The sequence below is a fragment of the Crocodylus siamensis genome, chromosome 5 (assembly GCF_052110815.1).
Source record: "Crocodylus siamensis isolate JL-2025a chromosome 5, ASM5211081v1, whole genome shotgun sequence".
NCBI lineage: Eukaryota > Metazoa > Chordata > Crocodylia > Crocodylidae > Crocodylus > Crocodylus siamensis.
In genome coordinates, this window is record NC_143399.1 from 51,736,039 (window position 1) to 51,762,184 (window position 26,146).

General features: G+C 46.6%; 1 protein-coding gene across 1 annotated transcript in view; it reads left to right on the forward strand.

Annotated features, from left to right (window-relative positions):
- Positions 1–26,146, forward strand: part of CACNA1E (calcium voltage-gated channel subunit alpha1 E) — a 353,537-nt gene that overhangs the window by 251,453 nt on the left and 75,938 nt on the right. The window contains exons 16-25 of the mRNA XM_090047888.1: positions 155–286; positions 670–742; positions 1,224–1,341; positions 1,837–1,904; positions 8,122–8,219; positions 12,992–13,048; positions 17,033–17,638; positions 18,906–19,195; positions 20,851–21,013; positions 23,253–23,382. Coding sequence (XP_089904014.1) covers positions 155–286; positions 670–742; positions 1,224–1,341; positions 1,837–1,904; positions 8,122–8,219; positions 12,992–13,048; positions 17,033–17,638; positions 18,906–19,195; positions 20,851–21,013; positions 23,253–23,382 — 1,735 coding nt within the window. The remainder of the gene's footprint in view (positions 1–154; positions 287–669; positions 743–1,223; positions 1,342–1,836; positions 1,905–8,121; positions 8,220–12,991; positions 13,049–17,032; positions 17,639–18,905; positions 19,196–20,850; positions 21,014–23,252; positions 23,383–26,146) is intronic.

A 26,146-nucleotide genomic window follows, 5' to 3' on the forward strand; every position in this document is an offset into this window, starting at 1 on the left:
CCTGCCTGATAAGATCCTTGACCCCTTCCAGCCACACAGATCTTTCACTGCTTTTTTCTATGTCCTAGCCATTGCATTTGTTGTCACAGATCCCAGTTCCCTTGGTCCTGCACTTTCCAGTGGATAATAGTACAGTAATGTTTCTATCTTCCAGGTATTGGGCATCCCTGAGGAATTTGGTGGTCTCACTGATGAGTTCCATGAAGTCTATTATCAGTCTGCTCTTCCTCCTTTTCCTTTTCATTGTAGTCTTTGCTCTGTTGGGAATGCAGCTGTTTGGAGGCAGGTAAGTGGCTGAAAGGCCAAGGGAGATGGAGCCCATTTATGTAAGGCAAATGCTAATATTTTCCATACCTCAAAGGGAGATATGGATTTTGGACCTTGACCTTCTACTTCATACCAGATTACCAAGAATGCTCCCTCTTCTAATGGCCCTACAACTCATTTCCACTCAGGAATGGCACTTTTTCTGATCTTTGCACCCGTGATTAAATGATTCAAATATGTCTTATAGTAGAGGTGAAATAGAGACCATGGAAGGAATAAAAACAGAGGAAAAAGGTGAGGTGATAGGATAGGCTACCACAGGATCAGTAGAACTGGAAGGATACTAATCAATGGTATGGTTCCAGCTCTATATTCTAGCTTGTCCATTTGGTTCCTTTTCAGATTTAATTTCATGGATGGAACTCCTTCTGCAAACTTTGACACCTTTCCTGCAGCCATCATGACTGTGTTTCAGGTAGGGGGCCTAAGACTGCTAAGGTAAAAACAAGACTACTTGACTTTTTTACTCTGTGATCACTCTGGCCTTGTAGATTTTGATCCAGGATACTGTGACAGTTCACTTTCAGAATGTCTTCCTTGTGGGCAGTAGATCTAGAAGTCAGGGGCCTGATTCTCCATGCAGTTATATACAGTTTTATGTTAGGGTGACTCCATTGCTTACACTGACACAAAGCACCAAGCAGCAGAGTGAGGAACTGCTTCTTTATATATTTTAAATTAAAGTTCTGAGTCTTGCTGTCATGCACTGTACATTCCAAAACTCACTAGATCCTCAACCTAGAATACGCCTCTTCTCACAGCTTAACGTGTTTGTGGGACACGGTTAATCATGAAACAAGGGATTTGGACCATGTCTTACACGTTTGCAGGTATCAGACTGGTGGGCTACATGTAGAATAATTGTTGGTGACAGAGCTGCCTGCTTCTTTGCTCAGATCCTAACAGGTGAGGACTGGAACGAAGTGATGTACAATGGCATTCGCTCCCAGGGAGGAGTCCGCTCAGGCATGTGGTCCTCCATCTACTTCATCGTCCTCACTTTGTTTGGAAACTGTATCCTTCTTGTTACTATATTTCAGTGAGACAGTCCTTTATTCTAGATCTCTCTCTCTCTCTCTCTGAGATGAGACTTTCTTTCTCCTTTAACAGTAGTCTTCCTCAAAGATTCAATTTGAGGAAGCAGGTATCCCAGAGTCTCCTCTTTACACTTGGAGGTATGAGGGCACGGCCCTATAATTATCCCTTTCACACATGAAGGAAGTCAAAAGTCCTAGAAAATCTCTACTCTCATCTTACACTGGTAGGATGCCTTTGGCTGTCTAAGAGACTCATTTCCTTTAGCACTGGTTTCAGTCCAGCCTCTTTAGGTTTCTGAAAATCAGATTATTTGTGTCTTAATTGAGGAAGGGCCCCTCAGCAGCCTGGTCCCTCTGTTTGAAGTTGTGACATTCATTGGAGGTGGGAGGGGAGTTGCATGTGTCCTCCCATTGGCAGTTGTAAAAGTTCACATTGTTATCTCATGGCTTGTTCACCTTAAACATCCTCCAGACACCTTGCTGAATGTGTTCTTGGCCATCGCTGTGGACAACCTAGCCAATGCTCAGGAGTTGACAAAGGTAAGTCCTAGGCCCCTCATGACCTGACACCCACAATCTGCTGCCCAGTGAACCTCATAAAGACTTTTCAACATACACTGTACACAGGAGTCATCTCTTATATCACCCTAGCACCCAGTCTTGAGTCCTTTCCATGGTTATATGGGAAATGTGTTTGTTCCCTGTTGCATTTTCCTGCATTAATTTTTAATCTGTGGATGAATTTGGTGTTTATAGGAGTACATGGATAATGACACTGTATGAAGTATATAATGACTTTTGTATGGTACCTAGCAGGGCCTCTGTCTGCACCTCTTGATTGACCTTGTACCTCCCTTGGTTTTCTAGCATTGTTCCCTGCTATAGCTTTGTCAGTGCTCTTTGCTCCTGTCCTGCTGTTCTTTTTTGGGGCCTCTCCTGAGCAGCAATGAACAAGTTTCCTGAAAAGTGTGGTAGTTTTAGTAACACAGACAAATGGGGATTGGGCTGCAACCAATGAATTCACTACCCCGTATGAAATGAGCAGTATTTCAGCTATTATTTCCAGTAGTGAAGAACAAGTATAGCAATGCTCTGCACCTCCATGCTCCTGACTTGAGAAAGCCTGAGGATGAAAGCCTCATTTCTAATCCTGGTTCTGCCACTGATTTAGGACATGTCTGTGTGGGGAAGGCTGACCAGAATGGCTGTCCTAGGATGGCTCCCTAGAATAAGTGTGTTGCACCAGGACTTCTTCTGGAATATCTAGTTTGCTTTAAATGCATGCTTTATCTTTCAAGTGCAAACAAGCCCACACTGTTGGGCAAATCACCAAGGGCTCCAGTCAAGGAAGCGCGTAAACCTGCTGAAATCCAAGCCTATTCAGGAAAGCATGCAAGTCCATGCTTAAGGCCAAGTATGTGCTCACGTGCATTCCTGAATCAGGGCCATACTCTCTCCACCTCAGTTTATCATCTACTAAATGGAGATAATGCTTGTTTGTTCAGCACTTTGAAAATGGAAAGTACTGACTGGGCTTTAAATACTGTATTTACTCACATACAGCATAGACAGTTCCCTTCCTACCTCCCCCCGAAATTATTGATTCCAAATTGTGATGCATTTTTGTAAGCAAGAAAGCTTATTTCCATGCTGGAATGGAGGCATGGGGATACTGGAATGGTTACTGAGGGCTGGCTCCATGCTGGATTCCTGACCACATGCAGGACTGGTGGAATACACTCCTCTGTCACTTACTCTCTGCGTGCAAGCTCCAAAGTTAAAATTGTAACACTATCACAGCTGCTGATGAATTGGCAACAGCTTTTGTCAGCAGCTGTGATAAAGTTAAAGCTTTAGCTGTGGAGCTTGCAAGGAGAGAGCAAGTGATGCTGAAGAGTAAACTGTCCCTTCTAAAAGTAGTCTGCATTCAGCATGGCTCTGGAAAAAAATCTTTTTCTAAATTCATTCTGCCTTCCCAAATCAAGGTGCACGTCTTATATGTGGTGTGTGGTATGCAAGAATGTATGGTAGTATTGTTATTTAGCACCTGTCTAATAGCAGGACAGTCATCCTTAGCTAACAGTTGCACTTGGAACAATGCCAGGCTGGATTTCAGCACCCATTTAGGAGATAATTGACACGCACTGAAACTTTTGAGTATAGGCTCAAGCAGGAAGCATTGCAGTTGCTCTGGGACACCTTTATCCTCAAAGCGCAAGGGGCCTGTGATGTTTGATTTGCCCATAATCCATTGCTCTTATTCACATTCTTTGGTTCACTTAGCGGCCCCCTGCACCAGTGTCAATCTGATCTGTTTGAAGCAAGTGCAATGAAGCAGAATAATCAATTAAGTTATCTCATTTTCCATTGGGGCACTCAAAAGTATGCTTCCTCATGAGGAAGAAGTGCCTACCAAACTACATGTTCATGGTTAGCACAGCTTTTATTTCCAAAGCATGGAGGAGGGCACCCAGGATTCATGCAGGGAGATTGCAGCCTTCATTCTGATGACACTGCCTTGCTAACTGCGGACCAAGAGCCCTGTTGTTCCTGTGCCAGCTCTAATGCTTGAAAGACTGGGTATTAGAGTATATATTATGTAGATTTTGGTATTTTATATCCCCGTGAAAGGGCTGAAAGGAAACTGATTGCATACAAATCCCATGCTTCAGGGCTAGTGTTGGTCTCCTGTAAAAACCAAGAAGAAATGCTTTTTCCTCATAAATGCATCATTTAGCTTCTGGTGGGGTTTATTTTTCCACCTGTCTTTGAAGCACTGGACATGAACTGCAGCTGCAGGGAGTCTGACTGGAGTGTGCAGGTGCTCCTGATAGTATTTAGAAGTTGCTGAGGAGCCTGGCTGGCAGGCCTTGTTCATGTGCTTAGGCTCAAACCTATTACTAGATTTGGAGACAGGATGAAACTTTTCCTCACAGGTCAAGGACTATTTTTTTTAATTTAATGTCTCAGGCCAAATTAGCCAAATCAGTTTTGAATTCTGTAAACTGAGAAGAACTCAATTGTTCAAGTCTGTATGGTGCTACCACCAAGTATCCCCCTTCCTAAACTCTTCACCCTGCGGCAGGCATCCTATGGAAAGGCCCAAATCCATGGCAGGCATCCTATGGGCAGGCCCCAAACCCGGAAAACTTGGAGTTCAGATGCCCCTGAGTCTCACACGCGTGTAGCCCAAAAGCAAAAGGAGCAAGCTAGAGAGAAAGCAAGGATTATTTGTTTTGTCCTTTCTCTGTAGTGCAGGGCATGGTTCTCTTTCTAGGATCATTCAAGCATGTTTTCACTTCTGCAGTTCCCTACCACTGTATGTCAAAGCATTGATGATGCTCTCATCTTCCCTGATGTATTTCAGTGGCACATTGGAAGGGTTTTTGTGAGGTACTGTAACATGGGGCTCTTTGTTCACATGCCTCATGGGCACCAGTGCCCATGGGTCATGCCTGGGGCTCTCTGTTCCTTTGGGGAAGAAGCAGCTCAGTGAGGGGGCACTGTAGGCCAAGCAAGGTGCAGTAGCTGCAGGCTGCCATGGCTACAGGGCAGTTAAGCCAATTAGCAGGCACCTGTAGACAGCCCAGGCAATCTGATGACCTGAAGGGGGCAAGGTCCTTGGAGGATATAAGCCTGAGGCTTGGGCTAGCAGGCTAGTCTCTCTCTGGCAGCCACAGGATGAAGAGTTCTTGGCAGCAGGGTTCCTGGAGTGATTGTGGTGCCACATGTGGATCCCCCATGAGACAAGGGGAGCTCACTAGGATATAGCCCAGGGCTGGCAGGCTATCCTAGTTTAGGGATTAGGGAAGGTTTTCCCTCTTAAAGGGGCAGAGGGCTTCTTTCCTTTTTGGTGTTTATGTGATAACCCAGGGGCTTATACATTGACCAGAGAGGCCCAGAGAGGGGTCTGGGATGAGAGAGGCCCAGCTAGGGGCCTGGATACAGTAGATACCAATGGGGGGTACCAAGGAACCCCAGTGGGGGGCTTCAGTTGGACTGGGGCCATGTGAAGGAGGAAGGAACCCCAGAGGAAGCCTCACTTTTAGACCCATAAGAAACATCAAGACGTGGCAGGAGAGGTAGAATGGAGGGCACCCTGTGGGCAGAGTGAAGTATGTTTGCGGAGCCACCAGGAGACATCGCAGCCACCCTGGGACTCCAATGTGCTGTAGGTACTTTGTGACTGTGGTGTGCAAGCGATCAGAGTATTTGTGACTGTGGTGTGTAAGAGGTGCAGAGGTCTTGTGGATCTTTTGGACAAATGATTACCTGTGAATGCAGGGAGCTGGACTCAGTGGCCTGAGAGAGCTTTTCCAGTTCCATGCTTCCTGCTCCCATGTGGTGAAAGGAATCTCTTTAGATATTGAAGCCAGGTTTCAGCAGTCACTACTGTCCCCTAACATGCTGTACCACACCCTGGTATCCTGGCAGTTTCAATTAAGGAAGTACTGTGGCTGAGCTTTTAAACGAGCTGAATAAACCACAATGGGCATCAGTGACATTTGTTGCTACAATAACTAAGTGAAGCTCATTAGCGTAACATTATCCTTGTGGGCATCAGAAATGGATCCCTGGCCACCTGCTCAGGCAGGAAGACAAGTTCTTACATGCTGTTGCTGCACCACACTGAGGACATGAGGCTAAATCAGACCTGCTTGCTTTGGCATTGTACCAGATCATACAGGGTAGGCTGGGGCCAGGACAGCTGCTGGACTAGATTCTTTTAAACAGAACGGCTTCCTTCCTGCCACCAGAGCCTGCTGTGCAGATACTGAGGGGTGGGATGCAGTAGCTGACTAGTCTTTTCCTCTCCCTGCCTCAGCTGTTCTCATCTCTCCTGCTGCTCCTGGGACCTCAGCCAAAGCCCACTGACATTAAGAGAAAGACTCCTATTGATTTCCATGGGCTTCAGACCAGCCCCATATACACAGCTGAGGCAGAGGGTGGCTCACGTGCAAGGAGGGGGTAATCAGGAACACTCATCTCTCCCTTCCCCAGCTTCCTCCTGTAAGGAGGGATGAGTAGGAGGGTACTTCCCATTTTTTCCTAATGCCACCTTTCCCTGTCACTTTTAAGGTCTCAGGGGTGGGCACTGTGACAGTCAACTGGCACAGAGTGGAAATTGGGCCAGAAATCAGGGAAAGAGAGAATGAGAGTGAGGGAGATGTATCATGCTGACACAGGAGAAAGAAAAGGGCACAGAGAAATAAGGGAAAGGAAGAGCCTGGTCCAGAGTAATAGGAAATACGGAGATCCCTGATAAGAGAATCTCCATGCTTTTGTGAATAAGTGAGGTTGATTACAGGAGTCCTGTGGGGCCTCTACACTTGGACATTTAGTAACGTACCCCAGCCACGAACCTTTTGAATCTCACCCACATGTATACAGAGAAACTTCTACAATTGACTACAGGGCACAGAAATGCCCAAGGTACAGTCTGAGAACTGGCCTCAGAAACATTTTTTTGGATGTCAGCACCAAAAAACATGCACACACCACTCCATAAACCTCCTCATACATGCACATGGTGCCTGCTGTCTGACCGCCCTTCTCCTCCTCCCTCCCAGCTCTTTGCAGGCTGGAACTCTGCTAGCCTTCAGAAAGCTCCTTGCAAAACTGTAGTATCCGCATGTTTCTTGGCTAAAATGAGAAACCTTTTACTCTGGTAAGGGAGGGAAGCCTTGGGGGTGGTGGCATGGGGTTGTGCCCCTCACTGCTGTTGCACATGCGGGGCATGCATCGCCAGGGCAGTGCAGAGCTCACAGCAGGAAGCAGCTTTCCTGCATGGCTCCACTGTTCCCTGCCATGCTGGGTTGCACCCACTGAGGTGCAGAGGCCCCAGGGGAGGGCAGCAGGGGGGAGCCCAAGCCCACAGTAGGCAGCCTGCCCCACCCCAAATAGATTTGGGGGGCAAGGGTTCCCTTTGCCCCCCTGGGAGTTTGAACAGAGGCAGGGAGCCTGCCCTCCCCACCTGTGCCCACAGCAGGCTGGCAGCAGGGCGGAAGCTGGGCTCCACTCTGCTGCGGGGACTGTGTACCTGAGTCTCTGGCCCTGTACCTCTGGCAGCTGGGGGCCCCCTTCTAGCAGGGCTAGGGGAGCAGGGATGGTGGGTGGGGGGTGAAGGGTACCAGAAGAGCTGTGGGGGCTGTGGAAGGGGAGTAAGGCGCACGAGCAGGGCCAGAGGGCTGATGGAGGGGGGGAGGGGTGTGGGGCTTTGGCGAGGGAGTGAGGGGCACCAGCAAGGCTGGAGGGCTGTGAGAGGCACCCGTAGCAGGGCTGGAGGGGCTTTAGAGGGCCTTTCATTTTAATCACGGATTGGGGGGGAGGGTTATCAGAGAATTTGTCATTTTTTATCAGAGAACTGTGATTTTTTTATCAGGGAAAACCAGGATCCCTGGTGATATAATGCACTCCTGTGGAAATTGTCTTAGTGAGAAGCCTCTTCAGCTCTAGAAATGATGTAGTATAATGAGGAAACCACATTGTTATAGTTTCAGCCACATCCAGAAATTCCAAAGTCTTCCCCTATCACTGGGGGTCAGGCTAGATGATCTGTTCAGGTCCCTCCTGACCCTAGCTACTATGAAACTATGAAGCTTGTTGCCTCACCCAGAATCTCCTCTTTCTCCTTTTCTTGTTCACTGCTCATAAACTGGTATTCTGTGCCGTGTATCTAACACAACCATGCAGATCCCTCAGAACATCTAAATTCCCTTGTATTCCCATGTAATAACACAATTTATTCTATGTTTAGGATGAGCAGGAGGAGGAGGAGGCTTTTAACCAGAAGCACGCCCTGCAGAAAGCCAAGGAAGTCAGCCCGATGTCTGCCCCAAACATGCCCACCGTTGAGTGAGTCTCCCAGTGCACTTCGTTGACAGCCACCTCTGCTCACCCATAAACTATTTATGGCAGCGACCACGTGTCTTGAAAGAGGAAGGGGTTTATGTGAGGAAGCAACACCTGTGTGGGGTGTTTATATCTTAGTGGAAATCTAGTGTACAGATAATGCATGGATGTGGCTCTCTTGTTGGGTAGTAGCACCTGTCATTGACAGGATTGAAGCAACATAGTGGATTTAGACCCAAATTAAAGGACAAGGAGTTGTTAGATGGTGATATTAATGACTGCAAGGTGGTAGCTAAATAAACAGAAAATAGTGGTTACCAATTATACTTGCTGTCCCACACACTGCAATTGCACAGTCTGTATATGAAATAAATACCACAGAGAAGTCTCTCATCTCTGAATCTGCCAAGAGCATGAAGTCAGAAGCCAAAACTCTCCAACATGAGAGGGGAAAGAGGCCCGCACTGCTGAAGAAAGGGATACTTCAGTCACTTCTAGAGGAGTAGGAGGGTTTCTTGCTGTCAGTTCTATTATGGGGAAAGTAGATGTGACCAGCCAGTAGGGACACCATTTTAATGGTAGAAAAGGGATATTTTAGTGCTGGAAAAGGGAGAAGAAAGGGATGTTTATAAGGTGAGCTTCATAAGTAGTGTCTGACAACCTTTTTCCATCAGAAAATACAATATCATAGCAATCAAAAAACTTCACAAAATCATGTTGATTTTGTTGAAATTTCAATTTTGCAAATAAAAAGTGCTAACAATTTTAAATTGTCCCATTGCTATATATATTTGAACATAAAGTTATTGTTCATTTTAAAATGTGTTTTTATTTTATATTTTAATGTTATAGTCTGATATAACAAAAATCAAAAGTCAGAATGAAAATGTGATGTTTTAACTTTTGTTAAAGCAAAATAGTTGAATGTATCAAAAAGGGAAATGATTCTAAAATAGTTTTATGTTTTAAAATAAAGGTAAATTTAAGAATTCTTCATGAAACAGAATTCCCATCCTCCTGCCAGCTCTGTTCAGATGGGTTGCAGTAAGCACTTGAATTCTATTTTTTTGATAGAAAATCTCCAAACTAACTGGTCTGTAGCAGCAGGCTCAGGTTGTCACAAGATCAGGGTCCTGGACAGATTTTGAGCATTTTCTGTGTCCAGCTAGTCCAGAGGTAGAGTAAAAAACATCTGTTCCCTGAGAAAGGGACTGCCAATGACGCTGGCCCCTAAGATGCTTAACCCAGCCTAAGTGACCAGCATCATACCACACATTTAAGGAAAAACAAACAAAAAAACCAAGACTTTTCTTCAACAGGTAAAAAAATTACCACATCCTATGAGCCCAGGATCTAGATGGAAAGTTAATTTTTGGTTTTAAGTCCTTTTCAACAAAAGCCCAAGTTTTGGAATAAAAGTACATGGGGTGGGGGGGAGTGGAGACAGCATACCAAGATCTTCCAAACATATAGCCATCAGGCAGTCAGCTGTATTGGCCAATTTATATAAGTTTAGTTCAAAATGTTCTGCATTTTTCCAAGCCATTTGTTATAGCGACAACATTGCCTCAAGGACGGCCAACTATAAATTGGATGCTTATCTTGCTGGGATCCTATGACCCCAGCTGACTTCCTAGGCTGGACGCGATGATCTCCCGAGGTCCCTTTCAGCCCTAATGTCTATGAAATAAATGACACCTGTGGAGGGTGAAGGAGTTATACTGGTTGAGGAGTATGGAGAGAGACCTTGGAAACAAACATCTACCTCTGTGACAAGCTCAGGGAGGTAGAGCTAGCTGCCAATTTGAAGAAATCTGGGCACTGGCTGTATACTGTGTACTATCGATGGACTTTGAGACACAGATACAGGGAAGAGACTAAAGGATTTAAATCAGTGGTGCCCAGCCTTTGACCCCTGTGGGCTAGATCAGGGTCACAGGGCTGGTCTACAGGCCAGATTGGCTCTAAACCACTTCCCCTCAGCTGTGCACACCCAGATCAGGCCCCATGCCACTTCTGCCTGGCCTCTCTGTGCCTAGATTATCTCTGTGTCAGTTCTGTCTGGTCCTGTACACCTAGATTGGGCCCCGCACACCTATCTTGGTGAGGCCGCAGCTGGAGTACTGCGTCCAGTTATGGGCTCCACAATTCAACAAGGATGTGGAGAAGCTTGAGAGAGTCCAGAGGAGAGCCACACGCATGATCAGAGGTCAGGAAAACAGACCTTACGATGACAGGCTGAGAGCCATGGGGCTCTTTAGCCTGGAAAAGCACAGGCTCAAGGGTGATCTGATTGCCACCTATAAGTTTATCAGGGTGACCACCAGTATCTGGGGGACCATTTGTTCACCAGAGCTCCCCAAGGGATGACGAGGTCTAACGGTCATAAACTACTACAAGACTGAGTCAGGCTGGACATAAGGAAGAATTTCTTTACTGTCCGAGCCCCCAAGGTCTGGAACAGTCTGCCATCGGAGGTGGTTCAAGCACCTACATTGAACACCTTCAAGAACAAATTGGATGCTTACCTTGCTGGGATCCTATGACCCCAGCTGACTTCCTGCCCTTCGGGCGGGGGGCTGGACTCGATGATCTTCTGAGGTCCCTTCCAGCCCTAATGTCTATGAAATGTATAGTGCACAAGGCTGTGCTGTCTGGCCTGCAGAGCTCCCCTTGGTTCCAGAAAATTTGGCAACAGGGGAGTGTCCACAGTTCCCCCGCTGCCAAATTTTTTGACCTTTGAGGAGCCTTGCAGGCCAGATGACATGGCTATCGGACCTGCAGGCCATGGATTGAACACCCTGATTTAGATTGTAGCAGAAGTTAGGAAATGGACGGAATTAGGAAAGTGAGAGGAAAAGGTCACACATGGAATAAGCGTATTGACAAATGAATAAATTAGAGTGAGTTCATGGCAGTGAACTTCTATACGAGTTTTTCCTTCTTTTATACAAAATAAATACGTTTGTCGCTGAAATATCTAAGCAGCATGTTCTGCCACCATTAAAGTGGGATGTATTGACATTTTCAGAACTTTTTTGCAGTTTCTTTCTAAACAAAATGTTACCAAAATCCATATGACTTCAATCTCAAAACATACGATCCATATGTTTTGTCATCAAAACAGCATTTTCTGACTGAAAAGTGTTGCAATGACATTTTCCAACCATTTCTTCTGCCAATTAAATGTACCTCTATTAGTACTGACAAACAACCAGAATCCTAAAGTAGTCAGATCTCCAGGTAATCACTTGTGTCTTGTCTATCTTAGCACTCCCATATTTGGTAGCCCTAGTGAAAGTGAACTAGTGGTAGGAATGGTGGGAATTAAATTCATGTGTAAACAAGGCTGAGAAGGAGCAGAACTAATGATAGAAAGATGTTGGAATGTAGGGTGAAAGTGTGAAAGACCATCTGCCAGTGGGCAGTGAGTTTGGACATCAGTAGTTTTGTATGTGGGTACCTGTCATATACATGGGTTTATATATGTGGTCTGTGGGTATCTACTATGTGGATAGTTGAGAATGCATTTTATATGGGCACCTATCATATAGACAAGTTTATAAGCATACTGCGTGGGTATTAATGCCAATGGATCTGGTTGTTTGGCATGTGAGTGCTTCCCACATAGATGGATTTGTATGCATGTTGTGGTGTGTTGGTGCCTGATGTGCAGAATGTGTTTAAGTGCACACACGTGTTATATTTTTTACACTTTACAGAGGAATAGTCCCATTGTTATCCATTTGCATGCACTGTTTGCATCTGCATTTGTGCTGAGATATAATCGTAACCCTCTGTATTGAGATTTGCATATGTGTGAATATTAGTCATTTTGACACCATGTGGGCCTCTGCGACTGTGAATATTTCTTTGCCTGGCTCTGTACCTTTGTTTTATGATTGCAAAGCAAGTTGATATCATCATACCTGATGATGAACGTATGCATATAATCTTTTGCTTATGTTGTGCATATATACACTATATATGATTTGTATATGCATTGGCAGAATATGTACATTTTTGTACATATTTCTTGCATATCTCCTTTAGTTTGATTATAAGAATCTATACATGTACAGTAAACCTGTAGGTCTGATTGTCATTACTGCCCTTAATGCTGGTATAAATGACATTTAAAGCCACTTTAAAAATCCTTTACACTGTCAGAACAGTTTAAAGGGGCCTGTAAGATATAAGTACAGGCAAAGTCCTTGGTGGCTTGCACAGCCCACACTGAAGCCATGGCACTGTGTCTGCACTGCCATTGTTACCTGTGGTAACTTGATAAAATCTGGTGTGTTGGTATGCCTCCCTGGGTAATGAAAGCTCTGATTGTAGTGTAGATGCACCCTTACTGTATATAAAATCATGTATTTTGTACTTAAACTTCAGTGCATACCTGTGTCTGTATATATACGATGTTATTATATGCCTCTTATGTTGGAACACCTACCCACTTAGATGCATGCCTACAACCATGTTATGTGCATATCCACATACAAATCTGTCTGCCTGCAGGTGAATGTGTTCTTTTGTATGTGGGATGCATTTGCTGAATGATTTCTATATGTCTTTATAGATGTTTGAGCAGTGAAGTGAAAACTTGTCCCTTTGAACATAATTACGCAGGTGGTGCATTCCTGGTGTAGGTATGGGAGTGCAGGCTTTCTGAATTGTGTTTTACTGCCTATGCGTGTACATGGGACTGTGTGTATGAATGTGAGTCCCTGCAAGGTTAAGGTGGACTGAACCCATTAATTTTTCTTTCTCAGAAGGGACAGAAGGAGGAGACACCACATGTCGATGTGGGAACCACGCAGCAGCCAACTGTATGTGTGCCAGATGGTTGTGTGTTGTGCGTGGCTATGGACATCTGTGACTACATGTATTTTTTGTGTGTTCTACTGTATGTATCTGTAGAGCATACGTCTGAGTGTATATTTGCACACACATTGTGTGTGTGTTTCTGCCTCAGCACAACTGTGAGCGTGGATGCTTGTGTGTGTTGTGTGTGCCTAAAATAAGTGCGCTCTTCTGTGCCCGTTTGCTTGTGTGTGTGCGTGTGCGTGTGTATGTTTTGAATTTGTGCGTACCTAAGCTCAGTGTGCTCTCTTGTGCCTTTGCTTGTGCGTGCGTGCGTGTGTGTGTGTGCATGTGCACTTGTACATGTATGTTTGTGCTGTATATTTGTGTGTGAATACTGCATATGTGAGCTGCTGCGCCTGTTTGTGTGCATGTATCTGTGTTGGCACTGTATGTGTGTGCTTGTTTGTATGTGTGTTTCTGTATGTAGGCGTGCATGTGTGGGTACATCTGTCTTTTTAAAGTGTGTTTGTGTGTATTTTCAAGGTTTTATTGGGTATGTTAAAATGCAACCACCCTCTGAATGCATCTGCAAAAACGTATAGAAACAGAGTACAAATCGTCTTACTAAAAGAGAGGTCTTAGCTGAAAATTGTGATACAATTCTTCCCACAATGCCTGCCAAGAAATTGGGAAAGCAGATGACCCTTACAGCACAGCCTCTCCATTGAAGCAGTTTGACTCTGTCAGACCAAGGAGGGAGGCAAGAGCTAGAGTTAAATGCCCTCCACTCAGAAACCCCTGCCTCCAGACATTGTGGCCTAGAAACCCTGCATAGAAGCTGATCCTAGCTGGTGTCATGATGCAGAGAGAAGGAGCAAAATTCGTAGCAGTACAGAGCATCATAGAACAAAATACAAAATCCATATCTTTTTCACCTAGAAGCAGCTGGAAGCCAGTGTCAACTCTGGAGAATGTGTGTACACACTCCTTCTGTAGCTAGGAGACCAAGCATCTGGATTCTGAATCAGCTGCAGTTTCCAGTCTGACTTTTAAGTTTAGGCTCAACATACAATGTATTGTAATAGTCTACACTGGCAGAGAGAGGCACGCAGGTGGCTGGGATGTGATGCATGTATAAGATAAAATTTTGCCATTTTTTCAAATAGATACTGATGGGGAGAATGCATCATACTACCTGTGCTGCTACCAGTGAGAATCCAAGAAGAATTCCATGTTGCAATTTCCTTTGACTAAGAGCTCCATCTCAATAAAAGAGGCAGATGTTATACCCTTTCCCCTATCAACCTCCATCACTTGTGTTGTCTGGACTTTCATCTACTCCCCTGGGTCAGCTAAACATGAAGAGACTAAAGAGATTGAGCAGTCTGGGTCTGATGCCAAAGACTTCTACCTCTTTGTCATTTCATGTCAATGCCACTGCTGCCCAAACATACTCCCTTTCTCTCCTATTGGCTTTCCAAATACATTGAAGGACCAGGAACACGCCCCCCCCCAAAAAACAAAACAAAACAAAACCAAACCAAAAAAACCCATAGATTTGCATGAGGGTAGGTGGGCAGCTGCCTAGCAGTATTTTCCAGATCTCTTTATCAGGAAAGATGGAGTCAATGAATAAAGGTTTGCAAAGGAAACTGGTAGAGACTTCCAAGGTTACCAGCAGAGCTAAAAGGAGTCAGCATAGGCACCTGTCTTCAGCCACTAATGGGAGGAGGCCAACTGTCAAGAAGACAGCATGTCTGCAGTGCAGCCCCAGAAAGAGTGTAGACATACCTGAGCAAGCATTTGATAAGCTAGTTCCAGTATTAGGAGCAGTCTAAGCCATGGTGGCATGGAACTCCATGTAGGCCAGTTTGCTGAGATACGCAGGTAGGTTTTTCAGCTTCTGGGCAGTAAGATACTGTGATTAGACTACTCCCAGTACATGAGCTAGCTAATTTAAATCTAGTTGGGGCATCTTGAGCCTAGACTGCATTCACAGCTTGGAGTGCAGTGCAGAGAGACCCTAGTACATAGTTAAAAAGTCTGACTCAAGGGAGGTGAGGGAACTTGAAGTTTGCAGATGGTACTGTACCTTGGAGATTAGAGACATGTACATGGTTGGAAAAACTACCCAGATTACATGATGATTTCCTGCTCCACATCCTAAGAGTAGATGCTTGGAGGATGGCATGCTGCCTTCCCGGAGGGGGTCCAGAATTGCACTGCTAGCGTTTACAAGGCTTATGGTACATTGGCTCAATTAGAGCCCTTCTAGCATCTTTTTTAGTGAAGCAGGCTGAGATTCAGCGAGAGCAGCTACTGCATTCCTCCTCTCCAGAGTCCTGCTGGCTGCCATAGGGGCAGTCAGTTTCAGTCTGCATCTGATCTACATGCTGTGAAGTAGATGAAAAAATTCTGGCAGCAGGAAACACTTAACTCAGTCTGAGACTATGATGACTGCTGGTTCTAACCTCTGATTCAGAAGCCACTTGGATAACACAGTGGGTCTGTGAGGAAGACGTGTAGGGAGAGACTACACTTAGTAATCATTTCCTATTAAACTACTGCTAAGGTAGGCCATGGCTACACACTATTATCCCTTATTCTGTCTTAACAAGTTCTGAAATCCAATCAAGTCCATCAGTCTGGTAAAATAAATCCTTTGTCCTGCTGGGAGCAACGGTGTGTGCTAGCTGGTAATTATCATAGCATGACAAAGGTATAATCCACTTCCCATCCAGCTCTTTGGGGCCAAAAGACACCTGGGACAACCCCATAAAAAGGGCTAATAGTAGGAGTGAGATCCAGTACTAAGTCCACAACATTGCTGTCAGTTTAGATACTGGAATCCCTTGGCCTTATAAGGAACTAATTCTTGTGTATACCAAATCCCTAGACCACCATTTTGAAAGTGTGAAGAGGCCGTGATGGGCTTAAATATAATTCACTCTCACTTGAAGGTCCATAATGTTGCTAGAAGGGTGTTGAAGGAGCCTTAGCTGCCGTCTCAGTGACTAACACCAGCCCAGACAAATATGGGATCAGACTGCAGAAATGCAAAACCTGAAGTGGCAACCTCTACATTATTGTTCCAGTTTCATTTTACTGTGGGATGCCCAGTAAATTAATTCACATTCTGTATCTGGCTTCCCATAACCCTAACCTTCCCTCAGCTCCTTTTGAACTGAGGAAAATTGGGGCAGCTCAAGGCCAGGTATGTCTCAGTTGCACAAGGAAAGTTGGGGACATAGTCAGGGCCAAATAAGAGTTGGTGATTACTTTCTTAGCCAACCTTGCATGAAGCAGCATGAAAAAGAGTGTAGTCCCTGCCAGTTGATGCCTTGTGACACTCAAAATGAGATCAACAGAACAAGTAACTAGTGGTAGTGCACATCTGCTAATGTTTTTGCATGCAACAGCCCATGTTTATGTGGCCATGGGTGTGTTTGTCCAAGAACTTAATTGCAGATACTTCTATGTTTGCTTGCGTAGGTCTGAAATTGTGATGGTCCTATTTTTGTGTGTATTGTCCCACACATGCTAGTTAACACTGGCTCATGTGGTTAAGTGTTCGTGTATCTGCTTGTGTGGGCTTCTTGGTGCCTGTAGGCACATGTCCCTGTACTTGTGTATATAGGTGAACTTATGTTCCCCATGTCTGAGTGCAGGGGCCTGCTCAGAGGAAGCTATATCTACATGTCTTTGAGACCATCCAGTAGGCCCAATTTCCCATTGCCTTGCCTCTTGTGCAGATTCTTATGCCATCATGAAGCAGCAGTGAAAAGCTACCAAGTCAGCGGGGTAGCATTGTACACCCCATCCATGCATCCATGCATCCCATATCCAGGTAAAATTGACTGCTCACCATGCAGTGGGGAATTGAGCCCAATGTGTTGTTCTCCTTTGTGGGCTGTACTGACTCAGGTGCATGTTCTGTGTATCATCACACATCTCTCTATGCCTAACAGGACACAGATGAACCAAATTCCTTTGTTTGCCTTTCCCAGGAGAGAAAGAAGGAGGCGACACCACATGTCAGTGTGGGAGCAGCGTACCAGTCAGCTCCGCAGGCACATGCAGATGTCCAGCCAGGAGGGAATCAACAAGGATGAACCTCCACTGCTCAACCCTCACGCCAGCATATTCAGGAGAAAAAAGCCAGGTGAAAATGTAGCCTCAGATAAGCCTGAGGAGGAACAGGGAGGCAAGGCAGAGCAACCACAGGTGGAAGGCCTGGAACAGCAAACCACAGGCACCAACCTCAGTGCCAGTGAGGACAAGAGGAGCCCGTCCCCTCGAGCCAAGAGAGAAAGGGACCAGTGGCATCAGAAATCGTGTCATGGGAACTGTGATCCAACTGAACAAGATGGCAGTGGAGGAGGAGGTTCAGGGATTGAAGACAGAGCCCGACTAAGACAGAGCCAGCGGCGCAGCCGGCACCGGAGGGTGCGGACTGAGGGGAAGGAGCCAGCTGGGGCTCTGGAGAGCCAGTCGACCAGCCAAGATGCAGGCCTGGAGGATGCCAATCCTGCAGAGGGACAGGAGAAGAGGAATGAAGGAGGAAAGGAGGAGAATTTGATTCAGGGGGAGCAGGCAGACGAGGAGCTGAAAAGGTAAAGGCATTAGGTTGTTTACAGCTCAAATTTGAGACTCTTCATGTAGAAAGAACTCTTCACCTGAAGCAGGAGGGTGTGAGATGGAAGTTGTATATAATGGGGACATGTAGGAGGAATAATCTCTCCCTGGGGACATAGCTGCCTCTCCGGGCATGAGCCCTTTCCTGCTTATATTTATTCAGCCTCTTGCAGCTTGTTCCACTCTTGCTGCTTCAGCGTATTCCCATCCAGTCTGTTCAGAAGAGCCTTTCTGCCCCTGCTCCTTGTCACTATTGCCCTTCCCGGTCAGAACCTGCTGCTCAGAGCAATACCACGGGCTCTACCTCAGGAACTGTCCACAGTGATGCAGTAGCATTTCTCTCTGCTGTAGGGTAGGATGCTGTTTGTTGGCTTCTGAACAAGGGACTGAGATGGTCTGTACTACTTCTTTCTATGGGTCTATGAAACCTCCCTGTCTCCTTCCATGGTAGTAAAGCTCTGACAGGCATGTGTGTTTTTTCTAGCTTACAAGGGATATTTTCAGATCATGCTCAGACAAATTCAAATGGGGTTGCCTGTCCCATTTCACACCCCCAGTGAGTCTGACCTGAACCTGATGTTTGTGTTAAGCTGCTGCACTAGCACTAATTAAGTCTTTTAGGTTTCTCACCTGTACTCTACTTGTTTCCCCTGTAGTATATCTTCCTCCTCACCTGGAAATCCCACAGAGAGATCATTTCTTTCAGGGCTATTCCCAGGTAAAGCTAGCCATCCTCAGGAGCAGAGGTTTTTCTCAAGATGGGAAGGTCCCTCTACCAAACCCCAGCACTTGGTCGCAAGTCCAGCTGTTCTGGTCTTCTGAAGTTGGCATGGGATATCAGGGCTATATCCTTGCTGTACAGGAGAGGTCAACCATAGGACAGTAAAGCAGTTGGAGATCAGGCAAAAAGCACTATAGCTTTCAAGATACTTGAAACCAGTTGCTTAAGATAAAGGGGCTGCTGTTTTTGGAGATAGTTGTATGTAGCTTTCTCTGTTTCTAGCCAGTGTCTTCACAAGATTTCAAGAATGATCATTCCAAAAGAACACATGGCTTTCTCTCTCTCTCTCTCTCTGCCCCTTTCCCCCTTTATCTTTACCCTCCAACCTTCATTTTCCCCCTCTTTCTTCTTTTCTTCTCCCCTCCCCCTTTTCTCTCACTTCTCTTTCCTGTCCCTATCTGTGGTACTCCTCTTACCCTTTCTCTGCTTCTCTTTGCCCCTCCTTTTCTCTGTTCTGCCTGTAGAACGAATGGAATCCCAGCCAGCGAGGCTGAGGTCCCTGGGGCCACCAAAGACAGGAGTCCACCTAAAGTCCCTCATGAGCTCAACCAGGGGAATAATGTAAGCCTGACTGAGCAGGACTGCAGCGGCCTGGATACCAGTGACCAAGCCCTCCTGGGCAGCCTCCAGATGGAGATGAGCAGAGCCATCAGCAGGAGTGAACCAGACCTCTCCTCCATCACAGCCAATACTGAGAAAGCCACTGAGAGCACCACCATCATGATCGATGTCCAAGACTCCACTGTGGTACAGAGTGAGGACCCATCTCTTTATGTTCCTTACCTGTTTCTTTCCTTCCTTCCTGACCCTTGATAATTCTAGGCATCCTTTGAAATCCCCAGAGGGTCACCTTGGCATTCATGTGTTCCCTACACCACAAGGTCTAGTGAAAAAGCATTCTAAGATCATCTCTTCTGTACACCTTCGTGTTGCTTTGCTGAGACTTTGGACTACAAACCAGTTGTTTCCACACGTGGTGGGTGGCACTGAGGGTACTAATGTGGACCCACAAGGGTGGTTTTTTTCTGTGGTTTTATGTGGGATGGTTGTCTGTTGCAATCCAGGATCATATTGCTTACAGATCTCCTTCTGTCTGCACACATCTCTTGGTTTTGAATTAGACTTTGCACTGGGGACTGCCACTGATGGTCCCTCCTTCCCCCTTCTCCTCCCCAGTGCAGCTGCACTAACGTCCAAGTGCACACTGCCAAAGTGTTTTAGGCTGGGATTTGGTTCAGGGTGGTTTCAAACTGAGGAAAATCACACTGGAACAAAACCTGGCTTAGAGCAACTTTTCCTGCCTACTCAAAAGGTTTGCATTAGTATAGTCACACCTATCAGGGAGATGCTCAGTGCATTCAAGGCCTTCTTCCCAATAGCAGTGAAAATTCATGAGGATTCCCTAAGCCCATCATCCAACCAGGGGAACTCTGAGTGGCAGCTGTGCTAGAAATAAACCCATGACTGTGCCACCAGGCATAGAGAATTCGAGGTATAATGCCCTTGAGCATAAGAAAGTGCTGCTACTTTTTTGGCCAGATATCTGAGGCTTATCCCCCAGTTTGCACTGTATAGGTATGTCTCACATGCATGGCTGGCCGCTCTCTTATTTAGTTACACAGTAGCCTCACCTTGTATTTTTCTCTCTTTCAGTTATTCCTTCCACCCATCTCTTCCATTTTCCCCCATGGCTTCTTCTTTCTCCTTCTGTTTCCATCTCCCTGCATCCATCTGCTCTCCCATTTACCATCTCTTTTCCTTCTCTTCCTTCTTTCCCCCTCCCCTCCCCAACTTTCCATCGCCTTGATTCCTGCCAAGGCCTGCACAAAACACTAGAATAAACTTTTTCTAAAGCAACATGATTCCCTGTCAGTCAAACCTTAAAGACAAAGGGAACATTTCTTCTCATCTTGAAGATGAAAGTTTTTAAATTGTGGCATTAATTAAATAGCACCACAAAAATTTTGCCTCATTAAAGTCCCTTTTGTCTGTCTCTTCCTGTCAGTTTGTGTCTTTCCTTTTGTACTTCTTTTTCCTAACAGCAGAACTTGGTAGCACAGCAGTCTTGTAGTTTGTATTCTCTCTCCACATAGAAATGACATTCTTAGGCTGCTAAGTAATGTTCATAATTCATTTTTGTTGCATTTGCATTGCAGCAGCCTTAGCAATGGCTGAGGAGTGCAAGGCTTCAACAACTGCTCCAGACTGCAGTATTCTCATGCAAAGGAGCTAATTTTGGGAGGGTTTCAAGGCAGAGAAGCCATCGATGATTACCTGTTCTCCGTGGATACTCACCACTTAGCTCTGCAGACTAACCAATGCAATTCCACCGCCCTCTAGTCTCCTTGACAAACGTATCATGTAGCAGTGTTAGCCTGCCTGGTCAGTAAGAGTTGGTTTCTTTTTCAGTTAGCAACAAGACAGATGGAGAAGCCAGCCCCTTGAAGGAGGCAGAGACAAAAGAGGATGAGGAGGAGGCGGAAAAGAAGAAACGGAAAAAAGAGAAAAGCTCAGAGACGGGCAAAGCAATGGTGCCTCACAGCTCCATGTTCATCTTCAGCACAACTAACCCGTGAGACACTCTTTGGTCTTTGTCCTGTAGTAGCCATGCCATTGAGATGGAAAGGGTAAGATAGGGCTGCACCTTGTAAGGGTTTTGCATCTCAAGCAATAGTGCTGTTAGATCCCACGGAACAAGCAGAGCTGAGGTGGGCCCATATTTGGCTGGGAGGCTACCAGGAGTAGCTGGGGCTCCTTCACTTCTGCAGGAGCTGGTGTTGGATCTGAATGCAGTACCCTTCCATTCCCCGGGATGGTATGAGGGAGCACTGGTGTCTTCTTAGGTAAGAAGTAAATCTGCGGCCTACAGCTTGCACCCTTGAAATCTCCCACAAGCAAGTCTGCTAACCCTGGCACCCTCCCCAAATTTTAGGTAGGGTAAATCCATTCTAGCTATATGAGGCAGGAAGCATTATAGTTGGGAAGGTGTTAGATTTAGACAAACCACCAAAAGCCTGCACTTGTGAGTTTACAGAGTCTGTTGCCCCACCTGACATCAGACTCGTGTTCTGCAGCACGGCCCCCCTGACAACTAGCAAAGGTGCCCTGGGGACCTCTGGGAACTAGAACTGCTTGCCAGAATATTTCATAGACTTCAACCTGATTGGAAATGATTAAGCCCCAAACTGTTACTAGGTGCCCAGGGCAGGTGACTGGTTTGTTTTGTTCCAGGGGAATGCAACTCTGAGGGACTTTGTAGATCCACATGGGTCTTTGTAGGCTGCATGGCTTCTAGGGGCTGTGGGAGGCAGAAGCACTATATGTTAAGAGGAGTAGGGGGAATTCATTCGTCATATATCCAAGCAGCAGGCAGTGGGAGAAACCCTTCCTGTCCCACTCCGACCCCCAGGCTAGTGCTTCCTCCCACTTCTTTTTGTGTGTGCACTATGAGGAGCTGCTCAAGTACAAAGCCCCTGACTATATCTCCAGCTCTCTGTCCTTTTGTCTCACTTTCTCGCGCTACTCCCTCCCTGCTAAGCCTGCCCATCCTCCATATCATTGCGACTTTCTCCTTGCATGACCCTCCTCTTCTTCCTCTTCCCACTGCCACCTTCTCCTCTTAACTTCTACCATGAGTGCAGAATGGGGAGAAGGGAAATAGTAAGGACTGTTGGGTGTGGGATGTATGGTGCAGGGTGAATGAATGGAAGGAGAAAGATTGCAAGGAAAAAGGAACAGGAGTGAGAGACTGCTCGGACTTTAACCTCAAGTACAGGCAGCATATATTCTGACAGAGTTGCTGGGAGGTGGAGAACAGAGCTGGAGGAAGTGCTTGGAGGTCCTGGTGGTGTGTTTAATATTGTTAATCCCAAGCACTCCAATGCCACAAGTCAGGATCTCTGGACCTGGGACATTGGCCAGAACTCCACCAGTATAAACAAGTAGGTTTATGCCTTTGCTTTTGCCTTGTGGTGTTTGAGCCTTTGGGGGCCACATTTTCCAGGTTCTTGTCCTCCCCCCCTACCCCCCATACAAAAAGAAAATTCCTTCTGTATTCATGTGACTTGAGGAGGTGGGTGTATCAGAAATTGTGATTATCCTGCGACTTGCAATAAAAACACAAAAGCTGACAACATCTGTGTTTATGGGGGTGCCAAGGGAGCTGTGTGCATGGGAAGGAGAGGCTATGCACTTGGGTAGGGTGGGAAAGGTGTTAAGAGAAATGAGCAGGTTGGCAGGGAATCCTGAACCAACATTGGGCTCCCATGTTTGCTAAGAACCTACTTTCTGTACTTGCAGCTGCTGCTTCTGCTCCAGAGTGGCCAATGCTGACTTAAGCTCCCTCCTTCCCTTCCCTTCCCTTCCCTTCCCTTCCCTCAGACACCCATCTGATCATAGGACCATAGGAACATGACATGCATGAAGAGCCTCATCCTTGGTAGGCCCGGAGTCAAGTTCAGGTGAAGTTCAGTTCTAACAGGTGTAAAAACTCAGTGTGATAACTCCCTTCCTCCATTGCACAGCTCCCACAGTGAACAGAAGTGCTCCATTCATGTGCATGTGCAGTTAGATCTTAAATTAAGTTGCCACTTTGTTATTTTCCCAGCTTCATTAAGTGCCCAGGGTGAGCGCACAAGGGAAGGATGCATGAGCCATCTGAAATCTGGCACCTCCTGCCTTTTGAGTGCTAGGTGTTTTTAAAGCCTTTTTTCTGTCTGTAATCTTATCTAAAGTGTTCATGCACATGTGTGTGTGCAAGGTGTGTTCAGGTATGCACATACAGTGATTTCTCCCTATCATTTCTCCCACAGTGTGCGAAGAGCCTGTCATTACATTGTGAACCTGCGCTACTTTGAGATGTGCATCCTCCTGGTGATTGCAGCTAGCAGCATTGCATTGGCAGCCGAAGACCCCGTCCTGACCAACTCTGACAGGAATAAAGTGACTGTGACTTCTCTTGCTGTTTTCCCCCTTTCCCTTGCCCAATGTGCCCCAGTTCCTCAGTTGAAGAGAGAGCAGAGGAGGAAGAGCAGTTACACTCTCTAAATTTCTTTTAGCTCCTTGGAAGTGTTGTAGCAGACAGCTAATGGCATGCTTTGTCCCAGAATCCTCTCATGCCCTCCTGCATTATACTCTTGACTCAGCTTCATGCTCAGATCTATCAACTGGATGCCCAACCAGATGCCCAGATATTATTTCTAACCTTGCTAAATGTGTAGATATATGTAGTGAGAGGTATTAGAAGACTAGAAATATGTATTGGGACAACAGAATGAACTGTGAGGGCAGCTGTGGCTGAACTAAGAAAGGGAAGAACAAATTGAAGGGAAGGGTATGACAGCGCCAAGGGTCAGGCATGTGTCCAGTGGGAGACAATGATGTCTCAGCCAGTGGTTGCCCTAAAGTCCTAAGGGAGGGAATGAAAATGGGTTAGGGAGACTTCAGCCCATGGTCACAGGGACAGGATGAGCTGGTAGTGTTCCGAAGAGATGGAGCAGGATGGCATTGGGTGGAGGCGTTGTATATGGTTCTCCCTTTCCTGTCTCCTGTTACTCAGCTGAATGTGTTTTTGCATTGATTTGTCCAAGGCAAAATTGAATCTCAGGATCAACTGTCCAGTAGGAAAATATAGCCAAAATGAATTTGTACAAATGTTATATGTGCACAAAGTCAGTCCCTTACAGATGATCTATTAAGCTGATCTGACCTGTATCTAAGCATCATCCAAGATCAACCAGTTTGATCAGAGGATGGAAATGCCAGTCACTCTCCTGCCTCATGCCCTGTTTTTCTTTCAAGAAGAGTACAGTTATATCAGCCCTATGTTCTCTCTCCATGTGTGCCTCATAGTAGAATCAGAAGATGGATTTAGCAAACTGAGCAGGCAAATCCTTAGAAGAGGAAAATACTGCACAAAGAAGCTGTATCAGAAAGCTGGCTTTAGTTTTAGCTTCAGCTCAGGCAGGCTGGTCAGTCACCAATAAGTGTAGCCCTAGGAAGAAAAAGCTCTACCATAACTAGAGTAATGGGTATACCCTTGCCATGGTAGTTAGAGCTTCTCCTCTCTGGGTTTGTACTCTTTGGTTGCCATTCTGCCTGGTATAGGGGTAGCCAAAGTCCAGGCAATCCTAAACCTGGCTTTCAGGGCTAAGTTACACATATGTAGTATACTAGCTTCGTATAACTCTCTATTCAGCATGAATTTCACCTACTCTTAGCAGATCAGCAGCTGGGAAGAGGGACAGAAGGCTGGAGAGAGCAGGAAGGTGTCTGAATTAACTACTGTGCTAGCAGCAGACAAAGCACCTTGGGAAGGCGAGAAATGAGGAGGCAGAAAGTGAGGGAAGGTTAATGAGAGCCAGGTGAAGTGTGTGAGTGAAAGGGAGAAAGGGTTAGAACTAGGGGGAAGGGAGAGTAGAGAGCAAAGGATGAGTGTGAACCTGTTTCTTATTGCGCTTCAGGGCAGAGAGCATTTCCATTCCTTTCTTGTTGGCCTTACTTAAAAATCAAATCTAGTGTTTGCCTTTACTGAGACTACTGAAACTCATTCTCAACCTCGCTCATACAGAGGGATTTCCATCCCCGAAGGCCTAATTTGTTAGGCCTTGTAGGAGCTATTGTAGCTCAGAAAGGGGTAGATAGGGCTTAACTTAAGCAAGGGTGAGAGTTTGGGGTCACCACTGTGCATCTCCAGAGACTGCGTGCCATCAGGGACTGCGAGCAGGAGATAGACTCCTACTGCCAGGCCCTTCTCCCCTGGGAGCCGCAGGGGAGAGCTCCGTCTCTCTCCATGACTAAGGAGGACTCTGGGACCTCCTGCTCTGCCCAGTCAGGGGCATGGACCAAGGTGGTCAAGGGCCCCAAGGCCCGCCGCACCAAGGCCCCTCCCTCGCTGGAGCTTAGCAACAGGTTCGCACCTCTTGCAGCCCCGGCAGAGCCTGCTCAGTTGCCGGCTCCTGCAGGCAACCCAGGCTCGACCGCAGCTACTGCCCCTGCTCTCCCCAAGACAAAGCGAAAGGTGTTTGTTGTGGGAGACTCCATCCTGCGGGGGACCGAGGGGGCAATCTGCCTCCCTGACCCCTTAGCCCGGGAAGTCTGCTGCTTCCCGGGAGCCCGCATCCGAGACATTGCGGAGAGGATCCCGCAGCTCCTCCGGCCCACAGACCACTACCCCATGCTCCTTATTCACGTGGGCACCAATGACACGGCTCAGAGCACCCCCAACCAGGTCATGAGGCGCTACAGGGAGTTGGGAGCGGGGCTTAGGGGTCTGAGAGCTCAGGTGGTGTTTTCGTCCATCCTCCCAGTCTTGGGCTATGGGCTGAGGCGGGAGAGGAGGATCCATGCAGTCAACCAAAGACTGCGGCGCTGGTGTCATCGGGAAGGCTTTGGCTTCCATGACCACAGCCCGCTCTTTGGCGAGAGAGGCAGCGAGCTGCTGGGAAGAGATGGCCTCCACCTCTCCCCCCTGGGGAGGAGGCTCTTCTCAGCCAGGCTGGCTGACCTGCTCCACCAGGCTTTAAACTAAGCCCGCTGGGGGATGGGGGGACTACTGCCACTGCTGGCCCGCTGAGCGACCCTTGCAAAGCCAGCGGACCAAGGCACTTAAGGGAGCCCACCCCTGCCCCAGCCCTGGCACAATCTGTGGGCAAGGCAAGAGCCCCCAAGGGCACACTTGCCTGCCTGTACACTAATGCCAGGAGCC